Source organism: Gigantopelta aegis, chromosome 13, assembly GCF_016097555.1.
Source record: "Gigantopelta aegis isolate Gae_Host chromosome 13, Gae_host_genome, whole genome shotgun sequence".
Taxonomy (NCBI): Eukaryota; Metazoa; Mollusca; class Gastropoda; order Neomphalida; family Peltospiridae; genus Gigantopelta; species Gigantopelta aegis.
In genome coordinates, this window is record NC_054711.1 from 30098581 (window position 1) to 30119126 (window position 20546).

The 20546-nt window shown below is 38.4% G+C and overlaps 1 protein-coding gene across 2 annotated transcripts in view; it reads right to left on the reverse strand.

The window, feature by feature from the left end:
• The window catches only part of LOC121387463, a 77973-nt gene that overhangs the window by 44778 nt on the left and 12649 nt on the right, over positions 1-20546 (reverse strand). For both annotated transcript variants that reach the window (XM_041518585.1, XM_041518584.1), the window contains exons 5-13: positions 20363-20418; positions 18237-18297; positions 16017-16177; positions 13221-13284; positions 12334-12584; positions 11556-11604; positions 10819-10904; positions 10059-10122; positions 4892-4934 (exon numbers count right to left, since the gene is read on the reverse strand). In XM_041518585.1, the coding sequence (XP_041374519.1) occupies positions 4892-4934; positions 10059-10122; positions 10819-10904; positions 11556-11604; positions 12334-12584; positions 13221-13284; positions 16017-16177; positions 18237-18297; positions 20363-20418 (835 nt within the window). The remainder of the gene's footprint in view (positions 1-4891; positions 4935-10058; positions 10123-10818; positions 10905-11555; positions 11605-12333; positions 12585-13220; positions 13285-16016; positions 16178-18236; positions 18298-20362; positions 20419-20546) is intronic.

A 20546-nucleotide genomic window follows, 5' to 3' on the forward strand; every position in this document is an offset into this window, starting at 1 on the left:
CGTATGACGAGTTAACCACGCCCCCCGTGACACGTAATGCAAGGTTAGACAAACATTCAATAATGGCTGCCAATTCGCATAGGTCGATAGCAAAATCAACCGATCTGCCTTAATTTATTTACAAATATCGTTGTTTAAATAAAAAGCCGACAAGAGGAGACATTCAAGTATTTCACTACAGGGTACATTTACGATGACAACGTGATTTAAATCGAAGAAAACATTTTTACTTCAGTAAATTTTATATAAGCACAAGAACCCGGAAGTGAACGTCGAACCAAAAGAACATTTAAAACATCCTATGCTCGTTTTTCTTGTCAGAACTGATAAATTAAAATGTCTTGTTTCTTTCTTTTTTCTTCTTCTTTTTCATCTTAATTTTTGTTGTTGTTGTTGTTCGACTTTTATATTAATGGAATCCCGATATGCCGAGGAACAAGAGAATAGAATGTGCGGCGACGACCCGGCCTCGACCCATTTAAAACCGTGGAGTCTTTATTTTTGGTCGGGTTGAGTTAAATGTTTTGTTTAAAAAAACAAAAAGGGGGGACGTGAGCAGTAACATTAAAATACAAGGCGTGTGGGAATGCTGTCAGTGTACCAAAATTTTATGCACAAAAGGTTACAAAACTATAGCAGGATACAGTCGCCTGTGCCAAAATTATGCAGGCAGTGGTTTAGATTGTGGGATTGCGATATTTATGGGGGTGTATTCTTACATAGCTGCACTGCTTGAATCAACCGATATACGGCACTTGCCCTATTTATGAAACCAAAGCCATACACGAAAAAAAAATTCACAACTGGCGTAGCCAGAGGGTGGGTTGGTGGGGACCACATCTTTGGCCCTCCAGTTATGTATACTGACATATTGGCCCGTCTCCGTTCTGACAAGATATATTAGGGCTGTTTACGTTTGGGTGCCCCATCCCTTCTTTATAAAATCAGGCTGTCCAGCACACCCTTTTGAAAAAGTTGGACACAATTAGGAATGAAAATATAGAAAATGTAGGAAAACGTAGAACAAAAGTAGCGCTGAAACAGTACGTAGCGACATTATTCATGCTCGAAACACCGTTTTATGTAGTGCTTAGTTTGTACATGTATTTTGTGTTCTATCAAAAATAATGTGTATCTTATGTAACGGTCACGTTATAGTTATTTCAAATTACTGTACACTATATTAATCAATATACATATTTACATGCATAGGAATGCTGATGCACAGTAAAACAGAGTTAACATGATTAATTTAAGTTTTCCATAATGTATTATAGATTCTGAAGTCATACATACACATTGTACATTATAATCATATTAATCATTGGAAAATATGTTGGCTTTGAGGGTGTAATTTTAATATGTTGAGATTATATGGTGCCACAAATTGGGAGATGTATCTTGCTGCCAAGAAAAATTAAAATAATTCCCGTAACTGATGACTTTTATAATATTACAAGGAATATGCACACTTTAACAGCAATTCGTGGCATTTTCAAACCAAAAAGTACGAAAAACTAAGTATTCTGAAGAAAAAGTAGGAAAAATAAGGACAAAAACCCAAAAGTACGAAAAAGTAGCTGGGCAGTCTGTAACATATTTGCCAATTAAGCCAGTACAACAATGCTTAAATAAATTATAAACTCATGTGTTGTGGCAACAACTGTTGGGAATCAAACTTGAAGCTTCTGCACCCCCCCCCCCCCCCCCCAATCTCACACAACCCGCCATACCCAAATTTTTATTTTTTTAAGTTAACATTTTGACAAAATTAATGACTCTTATCATTATTGTATGATTTTCTTAAGCCTAACCCTAAATGTAACCCATTTTATTTGTGGAGGAGACCCCCGTAGCCCCTGTTGACTGTGGTTGCATTCAGTAACATAGCGCCATACACAAAAAATTATTTCTGGCAGAAACACTGTATATATATATATATATAACATAAAACCAGACCTGTCAACCCTCCCGGATTCCGCGGGAGTCTCCCGGTATTTGATCAAATCTCCTTTCTCCTGTGTGGGAGACAGTTTCTCCTGTTAAATGACATTTTTGTAAGCATAAAAAAAAAAATCGATCCTCTTTTGTCAAAATAACATAAGGGAAGTAACTCTACCTTTTTTTTCTCATTCGGAAAATGTCGACTACTTTCGGTTTCTGAGAATGTAACAGGCCGAATTGTCCCGACTGTTTAACCTTTGCCGAAGTGAGAATTGTGGGATAGCCTATTTATATTGTTAAAAAAGCACATGGAGTTTATAAAATGACGTGTTATTATAATGTTTGTTGTCATCGTAATGGCTACGAAGCGTGTTGCCGCTAATTCAACAGGCTGTGTATTGACATTCAGTGTTGCATATATATATAAAAAAAAAAACTATCCAATTTAGTTCTAATAACACCTCTGAATTGTAAAATGTCTTCCCACTGGTTTACATAATGCAACTATGACGAATCTGAACTGCCAGACTCCGAGTTGACAGCGATACACACGATGCATGTTAAAATCACATGTCACAGCAAGACAACGAAAAGACCAATTAGCTGTATAAACATACTTGTGTCAGTTAATTTTGTATGTTTGTGCAGTAAAATGTTGGGTGGTGTCAAACTGAATCCCAAGTCTTGGAAGTCTGAATTACTCCTTAGCAGCAATATGTCAAACACAAATTGTTTTTTTTAATATTGTATTAAAATAAATTGTTGAAAGTGTTTCATTTTCAGCAGCAATTTCACCCCCTGCCCCAGTTTTTCTTTCACATATCAGTTGAAACTGTTCTATTATTTCTATCATTCTGTTCTCAATATCAAGATGCAATGTAATTTGTTTAATAGTTTGTCTTCAGAATCTCATTTTCGACATCTAAGTAATGACTCCACATCCATTGGTCCAGTTGCTGAAATATATAAAAACAAACATGTTAAGTATTTCACATCCATTTGTACATTAGTTTGTAACTTAATTACATATCATTGTATTAATTTGAAGTTTAATTTAATTTTAGGAATTTTTTTTTTTTAACAGGAAACAAAATCAATGTGACTAAACAAAGTATAAAATTAAAAAGTATAGCAGTAAATTAAGAGAAGTAGTGAACAATGTATTTAACGTTGATGATGTTATTTGATTTCTATTAGAAAGTTGCACAAAGCTACATATAAGATGGCATGTGGAAGAAGAAAAATGCCTATGCTTTGCTAAAATTTGGGGTATAAAATAATGATGAAAAACAAAACTACTGTCTCCAAAAGAAAATCATATTTAGGGTAGGTAATAAAAACAAAACAGATGTAAGTGCCTCATCTAGGTGGTTATGGGTTTGAAATGTTTTGAAATTAGGGTTAGAACATATTTCAAGCACATGACCATTTATAAACAGCAGTTCTTTTACTATCATTTATCTGAACATTAAAAAATATATCTATTAATTTCCAAGATTTTTTTATTATTATTTTTTGGCTTCAAAACATTTCAGGGTCCCTACATAAAATTTGCCTAATTTATAACTTTCCAGACAATACTTCCTTATCCCCCTAAAGCTCACAACCATATAGGTTACTCCCTCACTCCCCTCACCCCTCCCCCCACACCCCACACACAAAAGAACATACACAGACTCACGCCTACACACATGTAAACAAAAAGAAAAAGAAAAAATGCTAAGACTTTAAAACGTTCCAGCATGCTTGTTAATACTATCACTAACCCTAAACCTAACTTACGCCTAAATTAACTGAATGCTGGAACGATTGGAAGTCTTGCCAAAACTTTTATTTTGGCCATTCGTCTGACTGTGTATTGTTTAACGACGGATTCTTAATGACAATATATACATCGAAGACTGATTAAAAGAGTCAGTAAATTCCATTATATTGGAGGGAAAGTGATTCTTAAACTCTTACCTTCGTAGAATTTTGATGGATTCGGCAAAATTTCACTTTCAATACCATGTGACGGTTTTGCAGGAAAACACTGATTTTACGTCAATCGTAGGCTTTGCATAGTTGTCATCGCTGTTAACACTTGTCAGCAGAAGTATATGTTTACTATGATTATAATTCAGTTGGAGGAGACAATTATTTTAACTAATTTTAATGTTAACTATACAAAAACGTTACACATCGAAAAAAAGTATGTTGTCTAACCTAATGGCGTCCAAGCAAATTTGGGCCCACGGTTTTTGAACCGCTAAACATGATTGGTCCAGAGCGGTTGTCAATCACGCCATACGGAGGGGTCAATTAGCAGCAAGGGATCTTTTATATGTACCATCCCACAAACAAGATAGTACATACCACGGCCTTTATTACACCAGTTGTGGAACACTGGCTGGAAGGAGAAATAGCCTAATGGGACCATCGACGGGGATCGATCCTAGACCAACTGCGCATCGAGCGGGTTAGATGAGTTGGGTGGCTGGAGTTACCTTTCGATCAACTAAGTCAAACCAACCAATATTAGCTCCATTTTCAATTTTGATGAACCGTTCTATATTATGCATCAAAATTATCTTCAAGAAATTACGCAACATTTTCTATTTGGCTTTAATCCTACAGGACATTTGCAAACTCAATAGCACGAGAACCAGCCTTCATCTGCTACCGACCCTGGTTGGGCTGCTTCTTCTCCCTTACACATGCCAGCGCCCCCGTCTCTCACCCACTCCAAACCTTTTCCTGTCCTGGACGGAGAAGCTGGCAAAAGTCAACACCTGCTCCCATGACAGGTGTGTGCTACAACAACTTAAACCTATGATTTGACCTGACCTGACCTGACCTGACACATGTGCCTGTCAGAGCAGGCCTGACTGTACATTAAAAATATATCTCGCATGAATCATATCCAACCCCACCCCCCGCAATCCACCATCCCACCAAACTGACTCACCAACTTTTTTTCCTCAGATTTTGGTTCCTCAATCACTGCCTCGCTGGAAAGAAGGAAAGATTTTTTTTTATAATAAAACACGTACTGTACAAACATCCACAAATGGGAAAAAGTTTAAACATTAATTGATTTCGTCATAATTAGCTCTGTAGGGTGGGACATGCATGTAACTCAGTCGTAAAGCGTTCGCTTGATACACAGTTGATGTAGGATCGATTCCCATCGCTGGTCCCACTAGCCAATGCACTACGACTGGTACATTATCTATCAAAGGCTGTGGCTGTGGTATAACAGAATCAATCACTGTTGTGAGGTATAGATAAGGCAATTCCAACCCGAGGGACAAAATGTTTTTTGTGATGACTGAGGTTTAAAACATTGATACAACGTGAAATGGCAAACAGTATTTTTAAAGCCATGAGTTATGACGTTAATCATCGTAAAACATGAGTTATGACATCACACATATGTAGAAATCATCTAGCCCTCGAGTCAGACAGATTTATCTAGCCCTAGGGTCAGACAGATTTTTCTAGCACCATGCACAAGCTGGATAACTCTGTCCAGTGGGCAAGAATGTGCTATCCTGTCTGTTGGATGGTGCATATAAAAGATCCCTTGCTACTAATGGAAAAGTGTAGCAAATTCCTCTCTAAGACTATATGGTATGTATATGTCATTGCTCGTCGTTTCGTCAAAATTCCACTATTAATTCACCAAAAGACTAATCTGAAAATGAAGCCTTCCGAGAGTAATTAAAGCAACAATACATGACACCCCCTACCGCACCCAACACGTTTTTATATCTCCTTAATGGCCATTAACTTTGTGAAGAATGGGTAAATCATCACAAACTTTCAGCTCATTATCTTGAGGCATTGTGAAAAAGGTCCGGAAACCTAATTTTCATATCTCCTTAAGTTTAAGGGGCAGGACGCAGCTCGATCAGTCTGAGATCGATCCCGTCTGTGAGCCCATTGGGCTATTTCTTGTTCCAGCCAGTGCACCACAACTGGTATATCAAAGGCTGTGGTATGTACTACCCTGTCTGTGGGATGGTGCATATATGAAAGATCTTTTGCTGCTAACTGAAAAGAGTAGCTCATGAAGTGGAGACAGCAGGTTTCCTGGCTGGCTGACTGACTGACTGAATGAATAAATGAATGAATGAAAGAAAGAAATATTTTATTAAACGATGCACTCAACACATTTTATTTACGGTTATATGGCGTCAAACATAATATTATGGTTAAGGACCACAGATAATGAGAGAGGAAACCCGCTGTCGCCACTTTATGGGCTACTCTTTTCGATTAGCCGCAAGTGATCTTTTATATGCACCATTCCACAGAAAGGGTAGTACATACAACGGCCTTTGATATACCAGTCATAGTGCACTGGTTAGAACGAGAAATAGCCTAATGGGCAAATGAATGAATCAGTGCATGCATGCATGAATGTTTAAAAACACACCAGGACGACAAAAATAGGGATCGTCTATTAGCTGTGTCAAACAAAGGGAAGTACATCAATATGATTATTTCCGTTAAAAAAAAATTGTATAATTATCTAAAACAGTGTAAATTTAAGAGCTGTGGGAAATGTACAGTAGAATACAATACAGATATTGAGGTGCATGGTAAGTCTATTTTACTACTCTGTATAAAAATCAAAAGGTTTAAAAACTTCAAAATTAATTCTGGGTGGAATTTAAGATTCTAAAAAACATTTCTGTTGCCAAATATATTGCTTCACATAACCATTGTAGAGGATGTTCCAGGAATCACCAGGAAGGGAGAACAGTCAGATGCCATCCTAAAGTCTCTCACACTGGAAATGCTTCAAGACAAGTACAACACCTCACAATAGATCCATATGTCTACACAGATGGCTCAGCTGAAGAGGCAATAAAGAATGCTGGTAGTGGTGTCCATGTAAGATTTCCTGATGGATGAGTAACTTCAGATCATACCCAGCAGGAAAACAGTCAACAAACTTCAGAGCAGAAACAAATGCCCTTCTTCAAGCTACCAGAATCATCAATTTGGAGAATCCATCACATTTTGTGTTCCTGACAGATTGCAAATACCTCTCTCAGAGCATACAGTCACCTGAAGAAAACCTAGTAATAACAGTTCAACAGGGACTAGCTGACCTTTCTCTACACGTACAAGTTGTAGTCCGGTGAGTTCTAGCACATTGTGGTATTGCAGGGAATGAACATGCTGACAGGCTGGCAAAGAAGGGAAGCACAATGGAACGGCCAAATCATCCAATCTCCTTCAGAGAAACAAAAACCATAATTAAGAGTAAGTTCCGATGCACCCACGCTACAACCAAGGATCCAATCCATCATCTGGAGAGATACCAAGAGACAACCATTTTCAGGCTAAGAACCGGTCACTGCCATCTCAGATCCCATATGTACCGCCTGAAATTGGCAGACACTGATGAATGTCCATATCAAACAGGACCACAGTCCCCAGAGCCCATCCTGCAATTCTGCCCCCTCTACAATGAAGCCAGGATAGAGCACTGGCTGGCTGGAGCAACACTGGCTGTCAAGCTTCGGGGTTTCCATTACATTCTGCCCCCTCTACAATGAAGCCAGGATAGAGCACTGGCTGGATGGAGCAACACTGGCTGTCAAGCTTCGGGGTTTCCATTACATTCTGCCCTCTACAATGAAGCCAGGATAGAGCACTGGCTGGATGGAGCAACACTGGCTGTCAAGCTTCGGGGTTTCCATTACATTCTGCCCCCTCTACAATGAAGCCAGGATAGAGCACTGGCTGGATGGAGCAACACTGGCTGTCAAGCTTCGGGGTTTCCATTACATTCTGCCCCCTCTACAATGAAGCCAGGATAGAGCACTGGCTGGATGGAGCAACACTGGCTGTCAAGCTTCGGGGTTTCCGCTACAGTCATTACAATATAACGTCATCCCATTGGTCCAGCCATAGCAACGGGAGTTTGCTCAATTCTCGATGAATGTAAAAATTACATCGTCAGGGAACGTCATTTTATACTGGTAATTTGTCTTACTGAGCGTTATTGTTTGTTTTAGCAAAAAAAATAATTGAAATTATTATATGAACTTTTAATATTATTCGTAAGTATGTCGCATGTGTAACTGGATTTTTCACGAGTGTGACTACAAATTACTACCAAGTCGCATGTGTGAGACCAAACAAAATAACTAGTTTTACTGGTTGGAAAGTGGCCACTGCATTGACACATACTATGAAATTCGTAGTCTTAAGTTATAGCCAAGTGACTTAACATTTGGTTAATCTGCACGTGATTCACAACATAATAATAATGCTTGGTCTGGTGACATCATCAATTCTGAAGAAAATACGTCACTTTGGCCTACTGTATTATGGCTCAAAACAAACAGCTTTCGCTGAACATATTTTTCAAGCAGTAAGTTTAAAATTTAAAATGTACCTTAAATAGGATATCAACTCAGTTTAAAGAAAATTATAATTATGTATACTGATTTAATCAGTTTTATTAGGATTCTCGTCTGATAACAGTTAATAATAACTGAAAACGAAATAATGCCAAGTGACTAAAAAATCACGGTAACGCGGTTCAAGAAGTTTCTTACAAACAGGCCACATTTTTTTTTACGTGGCTCCATTTGCAAGTCGACTTTTAAACATGTTCACGATTTTAATCTTTAGACTACTGGATTAATTTTTAACAAAAACCACGTTGAGTGGGTACAAGTTTATAATTTTTACTCACATATATTCACTTAAATGTTTCATAAATACATGAAATAAAGTTCATATATGAATCGGTAAGTATTGTTTTCGTGTCTTTTTTTGTAATTTTTATTATTTTAGATCGGCTAATGGTGATTAAAATTAGGCAAAAAATCGAAAAAGTTGCGTTTACTTACGGGCATTTGTGACCAGCTGTCCAGTATTTATGTCCATTATTCCCGATAACAGTGGTTTTCTGACCAATTTTTTTTTTTAAAACCCGAACTACGATTCATATTGCAATATTTGGTAATTTTCGTTGTTGGTAAAACGATCAAATTTATTATCAAATTAGCTGTTACAATCAGCTATCGATCCCTGAAAATTACCGCGACGTGCCGCCATTGTTGTCAAGCGAAAATACTTGCCGAAAACCACTTTTTGAACTCAAAATTTCAAGGTATTTTCAATTGAAAAAATCTAAACAAAAATTATATTTCCGTTTCCGGTGAGTGTCGTGTGCAAAACGGCGGGAAATATGAATTGGGGAATGCACTGTATACAGTGCACAGTATATCGACTGACGTGACGTCGGGCGAGATATCTCGCCTGCAGTAGTCAGAAGGTTAAAGACCTTTAGTTTTAAAGCAAGTATAAGACGTGGCATTGTTACATTTACTTTAATTTTAAAGCAAAGCCTGAATCGTAATGTCTACACACGATCTGATCATCACAAACTGACTGGCGACTGACTGACCAATATTTATAATTCGGCATCATGTGACCGTCGTAGAAGGTGAAGGAGAGAACTGATACAGTTACCGTCATTCTGATGGTCGTGGAAGCTTTGATTTTAATAAACTTGTTTTATATCACTAATATCAAACAATAAATTAGCTATTAAGAGGTACATGCATTCTTCTATAACCTACTATAGTATTCATTGATGATCTGGGGTGTCAGAATTGGGAGCCTGCGGGGATGGTGGGGAGGTATTTTGGCCCCCCACCCCACCCCCCAATAATTTGTTTACAAATAGGGGTTTTTCATCTTTATTACGGATTATATGTTTAATCTTTACTCAAAATTGCTCCCTTTACCAGTTAAAAATTCTCTCACTCGGAAATGTTTGAAACTAATATAGACTAAAACAGTTGCCTGGTATCTGAGTGCTAAAATGAATAATTTGCAAATAATGATTTGGGACTCTTTTCATGGTTATTTCTTTTGATATTATTGAACTACTTTTAGTTTCAAATGATAAAACTACAGATATCTTCTGTCACTCGTGTATTTCCAACCAGAAATCCCTCTGCCTGTGGCATCGGGGTTTCCTGCAGGAAATACACTCGTGGAATACAGAAATCAGAAAACCACATATATGTAGTTTTGTCTCTGTGTTCCCTTGGACCCCTTCATATCTATAAATGTGAAAATGATGTCATCATATTTACCTGTGCACTTGTCGCCATAGACACACATGTTTATGATCGATTTCGTCTGCTAGCCTCCTTCTCACTGGAAATACAGTGATCAATGTACAGTCAAATTGTGATACACATTGGAAATGATCAAATGTCTAATGATACCTCAGCATGTTTTCAAACTACATGTATGGCTATTTGATGTCTGTGTACCAGTAGGGTTATTTCAACACTTGATCAAGTGGAAACTCTCTCCCCTTCTCTTTCTCCCCTACCCTGCCTCCCTCCCGGTCTCTTTCTTCCTCCATCCCTATCTCTCTATCCCTCCCAGCATTTCACTCTCTCCCTGTCTCTTTCTCTCCTATATCCTGCCTCCCTCTCGGTCTCTCTTCCTCACTAATTATCTCTCTATCCCTCCCAGCCTTTCATTCTCACTTGGTCAATTTTCCATCTTCCTCTCTCTTCTCCCACCATTTCCCCCGTCACAGGAAATGTGTTATATATCTGATTTTCTTAGGAATTATAATGAGAGATTTTCCCTCTCCCTCCCTCTGTTTTATAAATCTGATTTTCTTAGGAATTATAATAAGAAAGATTTTCCCTTCCCCTCCCTGTCTGTCTGTCTCTCTCTCTCTCTCTGTCTCTCCCTCATTCTCTCTCTCTCTGTCTCTCCCTCATTCTCTGTCTCTCCCTCATTCTCTCTCTCTCTCTCTCTCTCTCTCTCTCTCTCTCTCTCTCTCTCTCTCTCTCTCTCTCTCTCTCTCTCTCTCTCTCTCTCTCTGTGACTCACTTTCTGATGTGAGCGTTTGATTCACTTGCACGTCGTGTCTTCGTCTTAGTGGACGCGGGGATCCTGGCCTGTCAGGTGATCCACACCTGGTGAAAAATATCACAAAACACACTCTCGTACAAGTATATATATTATATACAGTCATCCAAACATATGTTATTATCCACATGGTTCAACATACCAGAGTTAATAAAAACCATACGAAGCAAACGTGTAAGAGCAAGTGATCATGTGACCAACCAATGACGTAATTCTGGGAAGCGACATCTTAACATGATGTTGCTTCTCGGGTTCTAGATCTGCACATGTGGAATATTGTAATCGCTTATGAAATAACAGTATTTCTGAAAATTACGTCATTTCGTCATCTCCAACATTTAAAACATGTTGACAATGTCCTTATTCATAAAAAAATGTAATAATAATTAATGTGGATAAAGAAATTACATATTGACATATTTATGCAAAATATTGAATAAATTTTAAACAGAATTTTTTTTACCATGTATAGTTGGCATTACAAGAAAAATGGCTACAGAAATTATTAAAGATGTTCATTACATAATTACATACAATACTAGGATGACATTGGATTTGCCAAAAATGGATAATTTACACAAGAAGTTGTAAGTAATCTGTAAGTCAATGAAAACAAAAGCTATGAACATTTTACACCGCCTGATTAATGACTGTCTTTTAGTGTTGATGAAACATTCAACCATAATTTTAATATTTACCGCGTCTGTTCATCTTTCTCTTTGTCCAACAGTATTCTTTGTTTCCTCACTGCAAAATATAATGCAATAAGCTGCTATAATACGCTAGTTATTGCTCACCTAATTTTAAACTTGAAGCTCATAACATTAATGCATGCATGTAACTCTTATAAAAGTTTCAACTGGAAAATGAAGAAAAACTAAAATCTGTTGAACTGTCGGGTGTTTAATTTGTGTCAATAAATTGGAAGATGTCGAAGCAGTTATTGTTTGTGTGTTATTTGCTCATGAACCCGAGGAATATTCTGGGATGGGGGGAGTTTGGAAAACTGATTACGGTCTGAGAGCAAACATAAAACTGTCATTAAAAGGAATTGGAGAAAACTTGGATAGAAAGAAAGAAATGTGGTGCACTGGCTGGAACGAGAAATAGCACAATGGGCCCACCGACGGGGATCGATCTCAGTTTCCTCAAAGACTACGTGTGTAAAACAAATACCAAATGTTTGACATCCACCAGGTGATGATTAATGAATCATGTGTTCTAGTATATAGTGTTGTTGAACAAAACAAACTTTAACTTCAGTTATATGAAAGATATATAAAATTAGCGATTAGAAGTTAATGGTCGTAAAATTCAAAACCTTCTTATATGTTCACATAACTCCATCCAACCAATTGTGTAATCGAAATTGGGACTGGTTGGTGCAAACCGATTATTATAGTTGATAATTATTGATGATGACAGTTGCACAGATTAATTCCCCACACTACAAAACACAACCACACATAAACTTACATCTTGAAGTGCGAGTCTCACAGATCGACATATCCTGAGATAAATATGCGGGCCGTGATCCGAATGTGTCAGCTGATCTGGATCTCACGGGTGGCCTGTACTTGATGAGTTTCTCGTACTTGCCGGGTGAGTCGGAATATATGTCGGGCGACTCGCGGTCTCTGGGTTGGGATTCTTTCTTCTCGTGGCTCTGCCCGAAATGGTATCTGTCACGCACAGCCGAGGTCCTCATTTTCTGGCGCATCTCTTCTCTGGCAGAAAAGATGAAACAAAAACAAAACGTTAGTTTGTTTTGTTTAATGACACAACTAGAGCACACTGGTTTAATAATCATCGGCTATTGGATGTCAAATATCTGCTAATTGTGACATGTTGTCTCACAGAAAAGGCCTGATACATTTTCCATTAGTAGCAAGGGATCTTTTATATGTATCTTTGATAAACCAGTTGTGGTGCACGTACTGTCTGAAACGAGAAATAACACCGACAGAGTTTGATCTCAGACCGACCGCGCTTCACTGGGCTACTTCCCGCCCCAAAAGATAACACTGAATTACAACTGCAGGGCGCATAACATTTCACGCAAACCATTGTTCGGTTCCCGTGTTGGTTAATTCATTTGAACTGTCAGTTGGTTATGTGGTAAACCAGCCCATCATAATATACTGTGTTCTGGTGTGTGGTAAAAGGTGAACCGGAACATAGAAATGGACCAGCCAGACTTCATGCACATGGAAAACTGTAACGAGATATTCCTAACACAGACATTTTTTTTTAAAAATGAAACAAATGAGTGTCAGTTATGGGTAACACAATACATGACATCTGAGTAATTTACAAGTTTTCATGAACCATGCATGCATACACAATTAAAACTTCAACTTTACATTTTCTGCCAACAGTCATTTTTCTTTCCTTGTTCAATTGATGTCAATACCACTTTCTTCCTCACTGTAAAATATAAAATGTAATTAAATAAGTTACTGAATGAATAATTAAAGAATGACTGAACAAACAAATGAATGAAACGAACGAACGAACGAACGAATGACTGAACAAATGAATGAATGAATGAATGAAGTGATTCAATGAATAAAGAACGAACAAACAAATAACTGAATTGAATGAATGAATGATTATACACCCAGTATGAACAATGAATGAATGAATGAATGAATGAATGAATGAATGAATGAATGAATGAATGTTTAACGACACCCCAGCACAAAAAATACACATCGGCTGTCGAGTGTCATAAAAAGGCAAGACGTACAGTTCGCAAAACGATTTCCATGTGAGTGAAAAAGTGCTCGCCTTGCCACATCTCGATATTATCAATGTATTTACCCATACTTATGGCACGTGACACCTTGGATCATTTGTACAATATAAGTGCAGTTACTTCACTTGTTTGTTTTAACCTGCTATCAATGAAACGTCCTCAGAACTTGACAGCTGGGCTCACTCTGTCCATTCTTTCCAAATTCCACAGGGTGAATGCGAGTTGATCTCTTATCCTAGCTAATATTTATACACAGTGCATACATCTTTGGCTTATAAAATATTCCTTAAATTAACACATTTTATTAAATGTTCAACGTAATACTCTGTATCTCATGTGTAATTAGCTACGATAACAGATCAACTCACATTCTGAGGTTAGTCTGGGGGGTGGCTTGTATCTCATGTGTAATTAGCTAGGATACGAGATCAACTCACATTCTGAGGTTAGAGTCTGGGGGACGGCCTGTATCTCACATTCTGAGGTTAGAGTCTGGGGGATGGCTTGTATCTCACATTCTGAGGTTAGAGTTTAGGGGGACGGCCTGTATCTCACATTCTGAGGTTAGAGTCTGGGGGGTGGCCTGTATCTCATGTGTAATTAGCCAGGATAAGAGATCAACTCACATTCTGAGGTCAGAGTCTGGGGGGGTGGCGGGGGGTGGCCTGTATATCACATTCTGAGGTCAGAGTTGGGTGTGTGTGTGTGTGTGTGTGTGGTCTGTATCTCATGTCAAATTAGCTAGGATAACAGATCAACTCACATTCTGAGGTTATAGTCTTGGGGATGGCCTGTATCTCACATTCTGAGGTTAGAGTCTGGGGGGATATATGGTCTGTATCTTACTAAGTGATCAACTCACATTCTGAGGTTAAAGTCTGGGGGATGGCCTAGCTGTATCTCACGTGTAATTAGGTATAGTATAAGAGATCAACTTACATTCTGAGGTTAGAGTTTGGGGGATGGCCTGTATCTCATGTGTTATTAGCTAGGATAAGAGGTCAACTCACATTCTCAGGTTAGAGTCTGGGGGGTGGCCTGTATCTCATGTGTAATTAGCTACGATAAGAGATCAACTCACATTCTGAGGTCAGAGTCTGGGGGTGAGGGGTGGCCTGTATCTCACATTTTGATGTTAGAGTCTGGGGGATATACATGTATGGCCTGTATCTCACATTCTGAGGTTAGATTCTGGGGGGGGGGGGGGGGGGGGGGGGTATATGGCCTGTATCTTACGTGTAATTAGGTATAGTATAAGAGATCATCTCACATTCTGAGGTTAGAGTCTGGGGGATGGCCTAGCTGTATCGTATGTGTAATTAGGTATAGTATAAGAGATCAACTCACATTCTGGGAATAAAGTCGGGGGTGGGGGTGGTGGGGGGGGGGGGGTGGCCTGTATCTCACATTTCTGAGGTTAGTCTGGGGGATGGCCTGTATCTCACATGTAATTAGGTATAATACAAAAGATCAACTCACATTCTGGGAATAAAGTCGGGGGGGGGGGGGTGGGGGGGGGGGGGGGGGGGGTGGCCTGTATCTCACATTTCTGAGGTTAGTCTGGGGGATGGCCTGTATCTCACATGTAATTAGGTATAATACAAAAGATCAACTCACATTCTGAGGTTAGAGTCTGGGGGATGGCCTGTATGTCACATGCGTCAGATTCCATGTGTCGGGCAGAAGCTGGAGGGGGTGGGTGGCCTGTATCTCACGTGTAATTAGGTATAGTATAAGAGATCAGCTCACATTCTGAGGTTAGAGTCTGGGGGATGGCCTAGCTGTATCTCACGTGTAATTAGGTCTAGTATAAGAGATCAACTCACATTCTGAGGTTAGAGTCTGGGGACGGCCTACATGTAGCTGTATCTCACGTGTAATTTGGTATAGTATAAGAGATCAACTTACATTCTGAGGTTAGAGTCTGGGGGATGGCCTAGCTGTATCTGACGTGTGATTAGGTATAGTATAAGAGATCAACTTACATTCTGAGGTTAGAGTCGGGGGGGGGGGGGGGGGGGGATATATGGCCTGTATCTTACGTGTAATTAGGTATAGTATAAGAGATCATCTCACATTCTGAGGTTAGAGTCTGGGGGATGGCCTGTATCTCACGTGTAATTAGGTATAGCATAAGAGATCAACTTACATTCTGAGGTTAGAGTCTGGGGGGGGGGGGGGATATATGGCCTGTATCTTACGTGTAATTAGGTATAGTATAAGAGATCATCTCACATTCTGAGGTTAGAGTCTGGGGGATGGCCTGTATCTCACGTGTAATTAGGTATAGTATAAGAGATCAACTCACATTCTGAGGTTAGAGTCTGGGGGGGGGGGGGGGGGGGGGATATATGGCCTGTATCTTACGTGTAATTAGGTATAGTATAAGAGATCAACTCACATTCTGAGGTTAGAGTCTGGGGGATGGGCTGCATCTCACGTGCGCCAGATTCCGTGTGTCGGGCAGAAGCTGGAGGGTACAGAGGTGCCGGGTGTCTGGTGGGTAGGGCATAACTGGAGGCTGACATGTACATTGAGGGTGGTGCAATTCCCTGCAGATATCTGTCAAATATCACAGACAATTAAAAGAAAGAAATATCTAACAACACCTCCATACATTTCTAACTCTGACTATGTAATATATGATTGTGTAACATGCAGAAATATATATCTATCTAGCAGCACCTCAGTACATTTCTAACTCCTAACTGTCATATATGTGTAACATACAAAAAGAAATATCTAACAGCACCTCAATACATTTCTAACTCTGACTGTGTAATATATTGTGTAACACACATAAAAAAATATCTAACAGCACCTCAACACATTTCTAACACCGACTGTAATATATGTGCAACATACAGAAAGAAATATCTAACAGCACCTCAGTACATTTCTAACACAGACCGTAATATATGTGTAACATACAGAAAGAAATATCTAACAGCACCTCAATACATTTCTAACTCCCGACTGTAACATATGTGTAACATACAGAAAGAAATATCTATCAGCACCTCAATACTTCTAACACAGACTGTGTAATATATTGTGTAACACACAGAAAGAAATATCTATCTAACAGCACCTCAATCCATTTTAAGTTACAACTTGTTTATTTGTCTAACATATGTAGAGGAAGACAATATAAGTTGTAGAAGCATCAAGAGGGGTATATGGCTTTTTATGTACCCATTGTGTGTTCTTTTACCCCGAGCCGAAGGCGAGGGGGTAAAAGAGCACACAAAGGGTACATAAAAAGCCATATACCCCGAGAGATGCTTCTACAATGAATTTATCTTGCTGACATGTTAAACCATATAGCCAAATAATCAAAATAACGCCAGACAATAATTGTTAACAATATATTAATGGAGCCGTACCACGCGGACAGCGAACGAAACCACTTGCCAGTGACGAAAAATAGTTCCATCGATAAACGAGTTTTTAACTTCAAATGTTTGTAATACGAAATTGTCTGAAACAGATATTAAAAAAACAAAACAAAAAACCCAAAACCCCCCAACAAAAGTTTTTTTGTTATCAAAAATGTATGTAGTAAAAAAATTAAAATATTAAAAATAAAAAAACAAAGAAACAACAAGAAGAATCACGCATTAATACAATAACACCACGACCGTAATTAGGTGGCAGAGTTCAACATTGCAGCTTTTAAAAGTATTGAAATAGTGTATTTTATAGTAAAAATAAAATTAATTATGTATACTTGATTGATTGTATTAACTGTGGTGGCTGGAAACTGTTGGAAATTACAGACGGGGTATAAGAGAATTTGGCTCCGCCCACAGGGGTATAAGGGATTTGTCCAACGGCAAACAACCAATGAGATTAAAGAATTTTACATGAAGGCGAGATAATACTTTATGTAGTGACATCTCAGCATGTTTTAAACTATGACTATATCAGAAGAGTAGTATTTATCACACAACTCACACATATTATCCATGTCATATAAACCCATTTGATATTTTGCATTATTATAACCCGCTTAATATGTTTTTGTTTTTCAATGGGTCATTTGTTTACAAGCCAACAAGACCAGTATGCCTGAGCATAACATTTTGAAAAGATTTAGCTAAAAGTCAGTTTGACCTCACTCACAAAACTACATATGTTTTGTACATGACTTGAGAACAGTGATTTACTAAATATTGAATTAAAATGTCATTTTAGAAGTGTTATAGGATAAACAGAAGTTGCTACTTGTGTTTTCAATGTATATTGTAAGTTTTCTGTCAACTGAGTTTTGTGTTTCCATACACACTGCAGCTTGTTAACTTTGATGTCTAGTGTGCAGACTGATTTTTTCAGTGTGTGGAAAAAAGTGTGCATTTTGAAACAGCATAGCTGGGTGCTGTAAAATATAGTAGGATACAGGAAAATAAGAGAGACGCAGAAAAATAAAAGGGGCAGCAGAAAAATACGAAAGCGAAGGGGCAAAACAGAACAGCGGGGCACCCCACCCTGCTTAAATGGACCAGCGAGAACACTGGTAGATTTGAAACTACAGCCATAAATGTGTTCAACAAATAGAAAGAAATGTAATATTTCTTTAACAATACTTAAAATTCAACTGTTTGGTGTCAATCGATCTAACCTTTCCTGTGCCTGTTTTTCTCTTCCCTCTTCTTTTGCAGCGTGTGCCAGTTTCTGCCTCACTGTAAAACATAATCCATTATAGTGCAGTAAACTACTCGCTTTATTTACTCTTAAAACATATTGGCATGGAAATAAGCTCAGTGTTTGGTCAGCCCTTTCTCTGCGGCAATTTTTTTCATTTGGCAACTAAAACATTTTATACTATCTGCATGTACATGCACATTTGTATATAAAAAATACAAGTATATGCACCATTCGGCTCCTATAAAAAGTTGGTTTTCTTTAACGACACCACTATAGCACATTAATTTCCCAGAATACTTGCTCAAGAAATCTTCAAATAAACAGTAAAAATAAAATATACTGAATTGTGGTACACATGTATTCCCATTCATAATGAATTCAAGACTTTTGAGAAATTTAATCAGTGAGACGTGTTGTAGAATATTTTGTCGGTCTCATCCGCTGTTTGTATTTTTCTACAACTGGGCCCACTGGGCTATTTCTCGTTCTATAGCCAGTGCATCACAATTGGTACATGTATATATGTGCTATCCTGTCTGTGGGATGGTGCATATAAAATAAATTGCTACTAATTGAAAAATGTAGTGGCTAGCGGGTTTCTTGTCAAAGACTATATGTCAGAATTACCACATGTTTTGACCTCCAATATCCGATGATTAATAAATCAATGTGCTCTACTGGTGTTGTTAAACAAAACAAGACTTTTTTTTGGCCATCAGGGCACAATTGGAATTAAGTAGGGCAAGCACAACACTTGAATGATTCCAATGCTGTGGTCAAATTCAAACCCTGGTTGTTCTGTTCACAACACTTGAATGATTCCAGTGCTGTGGTCAAATTCAAACCCTGGTTGTTCTGTTCACAACACTTGAATGACTCCAATGCTGTGGTCAAATTCAAACCCTGGTTGTTCTGTTCAAGTCTGTTACTGCCAATTGTTGAGTGTGATTAAACTTACACATTTTGAAATAGAAATTAACAAACTTAAAAAAAGATATTTATTTTCTGTGCAACTTTCATCCAGGTAATTGATTAAGGTTATGCAAACATTTACGAAACTGACACTTCAGTGAAAAACACATACACTGACTTCTGTGCAGTTACCTAAGAATTTAAAATAGTGTCCCCATGCATGCAAATTTCATTTCTGTTCATTTATTCTTATGTTCGTGCTTATATCCAGTTAAGGTTCAAGGTTGTTCTGCATAGGCACACACCTCAGCTATCTGGGCTGTCTGTCCAGGACATTAAGTTAGTGGTTAGTTGTTGGTGTTAGTGAGAAAGACGTCCGTGTGGTGGCTAATATTTACACCTACCCACCATGTCATTAAACTCGCTCTGGAAGCATAAGAGCTGGTACCAGCAGGCTTTATGCCAGAAAATAATTTGATGATACATAATAAAAACAGAACAGATATAAGTGCATGGCCCTACTAGGTGGTTATGGGTTTGAAATCTTTGGAAATAGGATACTACATTTCATGTCCTTTAACAAATTTCAAACAGCACTTCTCTTACTATGATCTATTTAAAACTGACACAAATTTATCCACTAATTAATTTTCAAGATTTTAGGGTACACATGAATTTCCCCTTTGTAAACCTCTGGCAGAAACCCTGACCGGGATGCAAACCCAATACCTACCAGTCTTATGTCGGATGGCTTTACGGCTTAACCACTACAATATCGAGGCTGGTTCCTGCAAATTAACCAAAGGGATCCACTGACCGGCTTCGGTTGTGTCGTGGTTAAGCCATCGGATATAAGGCTGGTAGGGTTCACAGCCCGGTACTGGCTCCCACCCAGAGCGAGTTTTAATGACTCAGTGAGTAGGTGTAAGATCACTACACCCTCTTCTCTCTCACTAACAACTAATAGTAACAACTAACCCACTGTCCTGGACAAACAGCACAGAGAGCTGAGGTGTGCCCAGGACAGCGTGCTTGAACCTTAATTGGATATAAACACGAAAATATGTTGAAATGAAATGAATGACTGGGATAAATCGGGCAAGCTCTGTACCACTGTGGCCTGTTTGGTTACATAGGTAATAGCTGGTATATATGGTAACTAACGTACATGTAGCTATGGTAACTCACATAGCGTGGTGCGATTTGGAGGAACTTCCACTCTTTTTGCTTCCTGTCTTGACAACCTTTCAAATATCACAAACATAGTAAATCTGTCAGTGGATCATCCAAGGAAACAAATGTTTTACAACACCCCAGCACATTTTACAAGTCATCTGCATGCATTTCAAAATAATACTCACCAAAAATATAA